This window comes from Charadrius vociferus, unplaced genomic scaffold (genome assembly GCF_000708025.1).
Source record: "Charadrius vociferus isolate BGI_N301 unplaced genomic scaffold, ASM70802v2 scaffold365, whole genome shotgun sequence".
Taxonomy (NCBI): domain Eukaryota; kingdom Metazoa; phylum Chordata; class Aves; order Charadriiformes; family Charadriidae; genus Charadrius; species Charadrius vociferus.
In genome coordinates, this window is record NW_009648559.1 from 854,887 (window position 1) to 863,397 (window position 8,511).

Sequence of the window (8,511 nt, forward strand, 5' to 3'; positions counted from 1 at the left end):
TTTTTTTTTTTTTTTAAGTGTGATGGACCAGCTCCTGGAACACAAGCTATGCGATTTCCTCTTTTTTTTTTTTTTGTTGCTCCTTTTTAAAGCAGGGTGACAAGTACCAGCGTTCACTAATCTATGCGATAGGAGCGGGGCTCACTGCACCGACTGTGCTGATTTTAACGAGCATCTCGGCAATACTAGGTTTTTAGGAGACAACTCTCAAAAATAAAGCTGTTTTCTTACAAAAATACAACACCATAATGTCTGAACACCACAAAAAAAATAAAGAAAGAGGGCTTTTTTTCTGTGTACAGGCTACTTTTTCAGTACCCAAAACAAACCGTATCACGCATTGATGTCTGTATAGCCTTACTTCACTCATTTTTTCCTTACAGAAGCCGTTTTAATTATAAATAACAGCATCTCCTCTTTTGCTTTTTAGACTTGGGCTGCAAGAAGTTTAAAGCCGGGATGCAGCGGACACGCCGCGGTGGGCGCGAGGGATGGCCGGGCTCCTCAGCAACCCGGGGGCTCCCACGGGGCCGCGCTGGAGGGAGAGTGGGGTCACGGCAGGGGAACTCGCTCCACGGAGTGAACACTTCAACCCCAATTCTGTTGTTGCGCATACTCCTGTAATCAACCGGGAGCACGCAACTACAGAACAAGTGCAGTCAGTAGGCAGGGGCATCGGTTCGGGAGGCTTTCCGACCCCAGGACTATTGAAATGATAAGACGCTGAGGGCTTGCAAGCACCAGACAGACGTGCCCCGCGATGCAGCAGCTTGCCAAATGCAGGCGCAGCATGAGAAACGGCAGAGGAGGATGTGGGATCCAAGATTTGAGCACCCTGATAACCAACCAGCCGGGTGTGTGACCTCCGTGCGGAGGGTTGTTCTGTTCCACGACACGTCAGATGCCCTGCTAGGGCACCCGAGACACTGGCACCAGTCAGACCAGAGCTGTCAGTGAGGCTTGTTAAATGTACAGTAACTGGAACGGGGTTTTAGTCAAGTACCTTCCACAAAGCTGTCCAGTAAGTCACTAATGAGCACATTTGCTCAGTGATTTCTCATTAAATATAATGAACATCAGGTATACGGTATCAGATTGCCCTGATTAATGAGGTTTTACTAAAATATGTTTCTGGTAACTTTTGTTATTACTGGATCACACACACATTCACTGGGAAAAAAAAAAAAAAGACTAAAGATTCAAATTTGGAATGCTGGACTTACAGCATAAAGTATTTCCACTGAATTTCTACTGGGAAATATTTTCTTCAATTCTGTTTTCTCTTATTAGAACAAACCAAGCCAAATTTAACAGTCTTTAATATCTGGTGCTACATTCAGAAGTGGATTTCAAAAGTAATCCAATTCCCTTCGGTAAACGAACAAGTCGTTCAGTACATCCAGCACTGCATCAAGCAACACTATGCATTTCCTTGTTGTGCATATAAGAGCTTTAATTTGAAGGGGAGATATTTTTCATGCTTGGCTCTGACCTTGCAACTATCTCTATACGGGCAGAATTCTGTGTCCAGGAAGAACTCATTCAAAGTATGCTCTTTGTGGAGTCAGCTGTGGGACAAACACCTACTCAGCCCCTCGCTGTACTCTGCCATTCTTTTTTCCCATGCAAGAAAAAAAAGCAATGCAGCGAGAAATACATACCACTGACAGGGGCAAATTAAATTGCGTTTTCTTTTTATTGAAGCACATTGTGTTTTGTTCAGAGTATTTATAGAATCATACCAACATGCTTTTTATAGCGTAAGCACTTTTGTATTCCTTAACAGTTTTTATAGGCCTAGCAGCTAACGCCGTTATCATTAGAATACAGAACATACCCGATGATAGATGGCTACTTTCATTACAGATTGCAAAAGTAAGGTGTTTAAGGCTTTATCTTGTAGCTTAAAGTCCCATCTAGTCATGTCAGGGAATGTCTCAAGCTGTGGCTATCGTTTTCACTTCTGCAACACACAAATTTTATTAGTAGTATTTTCAATTGCAAAGTTATGCCTTATCAGAAAGGCAAATCTACCTTCCCCTGTCGATGTAAACTGTTTTCATTATTGAGCAGGGTTGGGTCAAGCTGTAATGTGAGAGGATTCAGGATGTTCTAAATTTCTGTTAATGAAGTCTGGGATTATTTTTTTTAAAAAAAATATAACCTGCATTTTTGGAACTATATTTGTGCAAAATATACCTCTCATACCATTATTTCTTATGAGTAAGGGAAAGAACATACATATATTTTTAGCTGCCAAAAGTTGTCTCAAGTCTTCGACGGTGGTGGGGTTTTTGTGTGCAGTTTTCTATTTTAAAGTGGATTCTCATTCATCACATTTTACTTTTCTTTGCAAATATAGTACAGTAGGGTCTTAAAGCTTGTCCCTTGACATTCCTTGGAAAGAACAAAGAACTTGACTTCATCAAGGAAAGGGCAGCACTTTCTTGGAAGGACAATTAAGAGATTAACCTAACAGGATCAGAAAATTAGCCCTAAGCATGCAGAAGGGAGAATGAACATGCAAGGGCTACCTGCTATCAACACATCATCGTCTGGAAGAATTAATTCATTTTAAGAACTCTGTTAATACTAGAAGATGTTTAATAGTGGCTCAGACGAATGAGGTGTTGCGAAAGACAGCCTTTTAGTGATTACTTTGAATATCTGAAATGACTGAGGTCTTGTGTACAGCTGTGCTCTTTATACAGCCTGACAGACATTAGAACTATGCACCTACCAGCTTAGTAAAGGATCAGGACAATATTGTGTTAAATAATACAGAAGTCTTCCTGAGTAACAGATCCCAGACAACTTGAAGGAAGTTCTAAGATGACCCAGCATTCAGAGTATTCTTAACCTATTTAAAAGCACTGTCAGGCATTTTACAGAATGGCAGGATATTCTGAATTACTTTTAGCAAGACATTCAAAATTAATGTTTTCACAGGTCAAATTATCTTAAGTACCCTAAATGGTCCCCTGCAGAGACAATCTAATGCATGAGCTCTCATGCAGACAGTGCATGTATCAATTCAGACCTCTGAATGCTGTCACATTCAGAGAAAAACTTGAAGATCAGACCTGAACACGTTATCTCTAAGAACAACAATATTTCTAAACCTCAAGAAAGAAAATAGGCTTTTTAATACTGTTACTAGCAGCATAGCAAGCAAAATATGCTGTCATCTAGAGCATAAACATTTGAATGAATCAGAATAATTTCAGTCCTTAAATTAATTTCACGCATAAAACAAGCACACTCACTTGCCATCTCTTAAGAGAAAGCAGATTTTTGCTCCAGAGGTAGTCAGACCTCGAACTCCTGAAAATTAGGTCTTTAATTCAAAATTCTGTCAAATTAGGGGTTAATTATTGTGATTTGGACAGGAAATTCTGAGTCAGGTATTATCCTTGAAATTCAGATTCTGAATTCAGTTTTGACCACAAAATGAATCTTTACCCTAAATTTACGCTATCCAGTGCATGTGCAGTTTATAAATTAACACTTATTGACTGGATGGAGACGTTTGGCAAAGAGCACGTTAGCTTTGTAGTGCTACTTACCTGATCAGGTTTGGGGAGGGGGTATGACGCCTGACTGTCTAGTCAGCTGCAATAAAGCTATATACTGTAATCCTTAAATTCAGAAACAGCACAGAATGTTCCTGTTAATACTCATCTTATGGCAAAATTAGCTACAGATCTGTGCTGGTTAAAACTGTGTACTGGTTACACAATTTAAAGTTACCCTATTAAGAAAAGAATTACATTAAATCAACGTCAAAGAAGGTTTACACAGTTCCCACAGGAATTCCATTTATAGTCTAATTTCCCCAATCCGAGTGAAATTAATTTTGTAGTCCCAATTTAATTTTAGGTTTACGGGTCAGTTTTGGCACCTACATCTAATGTAAGTAATATGTTACACAAACTTCTGATGAATTAAAGGTGCTAGACTTAAGCCGGTAATGACCAACAGCTCTCCTCATGGAACACACAAGCACAATGAGAACAGTGTAGGATCAGAGGCTCCTACGAAAACATCTATTAAAATTCTCTCATGATACATATCTAAAAAAAAAGGGGGGGGAACCCAAACCCTTCTGAGAGCATTACAGCTGCAGGACAGAACATACTACCAAAAGTGCAATTCAGGAAGGGTGGGCCCTTGCACATTTTGTTCAAAATACTGTGTTCTCCTTTGATCTCAAAAAAACACAACCCCAACAACAGACCGAAGAGTCTGAAGGGAGGGTCTTGGATTCCTGTTTGTCCTGCATCATTCTGAAAACGCTCTTCCACGAAGGGCTCCTGAATTTCAAGCCAACTGACCTACAAACCCTTCTTGCCCTCTCCAGAGAGGGAGAGCAGACAGGAGGAGCAGTGTGTGTGCTAACGCCCTCCTAGGCACCTGCCTCATAGGACACGAGGTGTGCCATGGATATCTGTATGCATAGATGGTAGGCAAGAACATGAAGCAGAACAACATTATTGGCTGTGTCGACATAAAATATGGCACAGCCTTCCATTCCGTCCAAGAGGAGTTTTGTAGCTGCATTTTCCTTTTCATAAAAATGTCTTTTTTCCATGTCAATGTATTAAATATCCATGGTAACAGCAGGGGACAACCAATCGATTATATATGGTATGTGGTGAAAACAACAGTACAATAAATGGCGAATAAAAGGACAACAAAATAAAAAAAAACCACATTTTGCTGTATTATGTTTCAGCAACAGGAGCTAACCAGTATTTTAGACATAACTGAGATATTTACGTTACTGGTATCTATGTAACAAACCTTTTCTTACCTTTGATACTGTGTTTTTGACTATGCCATATAAAAAAAAACAACAAACCAACAACACGCATATCAAAACACCAAGGTTAAGCAAGGTGAAGGCCTGTCTATTATGCTAAAAGCTACTTATTTATAAACAAAATCATATTTAAAGAAATAAAACCAAAACTTGTGACTGTGTCTGCATTTTGCTGTCACAAGTGACCGGTTAACTATTCCTCCAGATCTCTAGCTGTCTTTTTTTGCTACCCACAGACTAGTTCTCAGGTTGCATCCCCAGTGTATCAACCATGATTACCTCTGCAGACCTGAGACAGACCCAGACCTCGCAGTTTCAGTCTCTGATGAAGTCGATGACTCTAAGTACTGACCACAAAACACTTAGCACCAAACCATTTAAGACAAAATAGATCTTACAAACAATAGACCAGTCAGCACACTTGCCTGTCCTTCTGTGTGCCTTACCACTGCTGCAGAGGGCTGGCTTCTTCCAGCCTCCTCTGCAAAATCTGCCGCTGTGTTAAATTACTTCTTCTGTCAGGCTCTACCAACTTTATCCTTTTAGTTCCCAGCCTGACAAACCAGCTGCATCCCTTGGAATTGGAGCTATCGTCTCGCAATTACCACCTCATCGGTTTGGCCACATACAGCTGACACGGGAACCACCAAATTGCCTTTTATTCCTTCACCAGCCAGCTCCCTATTAAGTTAGATCAATACATCTATACAGGAAAAGTAGTATAAAGCAGTGTAACTTGCTGTATAGTAACTTCCTCTCACCAACCTGGCCCCATACAGCATTCATAAAATTATTACAACTTGGTATTCTTTAGCTATTACTCAACACTGGCTACAGTGGCAAAAATCAATTCCTCCTTCACAAAAAAAAAAAAAAAAAAAGAGATTTTAATAAGCAGTAACAGGGCCAAGTCCTGTCAGATGATTCAGGAAAGAAGACTTCAACCTCTGGTTTCTGTTGTACTAAGCACAATGCAAAATAAAGATCAATGTGACGAAAGAAGAGCTCATACAAGTAAGCCAATCTTCTGTACACTACTAAGCCACATTAAAAAGCCTTTTAATCCCTTATATCTGACAATGCCTGCTGTTTTGAGCCCCAGAGAGTTATTTCATTCAGACTTTGTCACTGAAATCTTTTTAAAGCCAAGCACGGCCACTTGATTTGCAAGTTTTCCCAGTCTGTACACCAGTCCACAGAACTGCCCAAGTCCTGCGGGACACCTTTGGACTCAGCAGCCACGAAATAAATGGGTATGCACACATTCTCCTCGAAAGACAGGTGCAAAAGGCTTATGAAGGAAATACCCACCCCAAACATCACTGAGTAAAAGTTTCCTCCGAAACCACACAGACACATCTGCTGGACCTTTAAAGCACATAACTAGCTGATCCTCAATTCTACTCAAATTACTGGACCCAAGAGAATGTCTCTTCAAGGCTCCCTTTTACAGTAAGGTTATGTGTTGATGGTCAAATAATAACCATGGTAAACCCAGATCTTGAACCTAGCCAGGCCAGGCATACTTGTGGAGCAACAACGCAGCCTGTAGGAAGGATCGAACAGGCAGCTGTTCCAAAAAATGCCTCTTTCATGGCAAAAATGACCACTTAAGGTGGCATTTTCTACATTAATTTTGTTCCCAACAGCAAACCAAAAAGGTCACTCTTCATCATACATTTCACGTGCAGAAGAGCTGAACATCCAGGGGTACTACTGGCGGAAAATGACATTTGGCAACAACTGCCTTGAAGACAGACTGTTCACAAGCAACACCCACTATATGGCAATAATTACTGGGTTTGCCTCTTGCGGCTAATAAGCAGTGGATCAGTCTTGTGGACAGATCAAAGGAGCTCAAAGAATATTTGCTTTATATTCTAGCAGTTACTAAGAGCTTTGGTGGCCCTGTCAGCTGCTAGGAGCTGCCACGGGGTATGACCTCGGTGTCTTTCTGGTGTGGGCAGCTGGGAGGAAGGCTGGTGGAGGAGCCGCAGCAGGAACTGTCCAGACCAAGAATCTCTCCGCTTTGTCCTCGGGGAATGGCCCGAATCACACGCAGCATCATGGTGGGCGGCAGCATCTAAAAATGGAAAAGATTATTAGGTCATTTAACACGTCTTCTAGCCAGGGGCGAGACCTAAGTTTTCTAAAATGAAATCTTTCAAACCCTAATTAAATGCAGTCAATCTTCATTAAAAATAAACTAGGTTAATATTTATGAAAGGCATTCCTCGTGCTAAATAATATCTCACTGCCTCATTTAAGGACATATCTGGAAATATTTCGAGATACAATTCAGCTGGCTTCTCCTGCCCATTGATTTTTATTTTTCAGAGTATTCTGAAATCATTCCTATTTATAGTTTCGAAAACGAGCTGCTGGCAGTAGGCCAAAATTGTTTAGGCCCAAATCATGACCTTCCTTTAAAGTGCTATAATCTGACTCAAGTAAACAGAATTTCCTTCACACAGTTTCTGTGAGGAGGGATGGGTGGAGAACTGCCCCATTTTCGACACACCCAGAGACCAGTATCTGCCGCTTTCTTCAAGTCTGGCTCTATGGCAGGGGTTCCCCCCAGAAGCTGTTACCCTCCACTGTCACGTCTGTATTCATCCCGCTCGCGTCCCTCTCCACAAGTCAGAAGAGAAGGCCAAGGGTTCCCCTGGCTAACGGGTGAGAAAAAGTACAAATAAACTTGTCTGACGCTCTGTAAATGTATGCAGTCCATTAGATGGGCTCTGTTTGTGCCAGGACATTGTTGGATCTGGCCTGCAAGTGAGCACCCTGGGCCAATTCTCATTTTTTCAAGGTCACTTACACTCCTGCCATAGTATGAACGTAGCAGGACGTAACTGAATTGGGACAAACGTATTTCTGGATTTCTGTAGCCTGCTAAATGCATTGTAAATGCCTAGAATTAAGAGGCTAACTTCAGAAGGGAAGTCTGATTGAAAGGAGCAAAAGAATGTTATTATTTTGCTGCAGCTTAAGCTGCAGCAAAATATGTAACAAATGTAAGATGCGGTTTCAACATGGCCTCTGATTAGTCAGGATTACATTGATGGAGATACTGTATAACAGGAGAGAATCTCATGTGTGGGACATCAATACTTTCATCACCATCATTTCTCAACCCCTGTATTCCCTTTGGAGGCATCCCAGGCAGCATTAAACCCATCTTCTTATAACTTGTTCCAGCCCAATTAGCAACTTTAATTTCATTATTGTTTAATGGCATTTACTCGTGCGCTTCAGATTTACTGAGCATAACATCTTCCTTTTGACAAGAATCGTCTCATGAAGTCCTTGGTGTGCTGCAGGATGGACACAGGCCAGAGGAGCGAGTCGTCTTTGCAGAGGCTTCCCCGTATACAGGCTTACCTTTTCCCCGCTAAATTCTAACAAACGGTAACCGGCCTTCAAAAACAACGGCAGAAACATGAGGGAAACATGCCAAATTAATTTGCATCGGTTTAAAAAAAGGGGGTCAAGACCAGTGCTGAGGGAAATACTTGTGTGTACATGCCGCCGTAGCAATGCCCCGTACCGTGTTTCCCGCGCCAGTGAGGCCCGGCCGGAGGGTGGGCTCTTTGACTACCCCAGCGCAAAGCCGGCCCGGCCCCCTGCCCGCGGAGCGCGGGGCCGCTGCCCCCCACCACAGCGACACTGCGGTGGAGCCCGGCCCG

The 8,511-nt window shown here is 41.9% G+C and overlaps 1 protein-coding gene across 1 annotated transcript in view; it reads right to left on the reverse strand.

The window, feature by feature from the left end:
- MESDC2 (mesoderm development candidate 2) overlaps positions 1–8,349 on the reverse strand; it is a 14,337-nt gene extending 5,988 nt beyond the window's left edge. The window contains exons 1-3 of the mRNA XM_009886154.1: positions 8,338–8,349; positions 8,207–8,242; positions 6,765–6,905 (exon numbers count right to left, since the gene is read on the reverse strand). Coding sequence (XP_009884456.1) covers positions 6,765–6,905; positions 8,207–8,242; positions 8,338–8,349 — 189 coding nt within the window. The remainder of the gene's footprint in view (positions 1–6,764; positions 6,906–8,206; positions 8,243–8,337) is intronic.
- Positions 8,350–8,511: the final 162 nt, after the last annotated feature.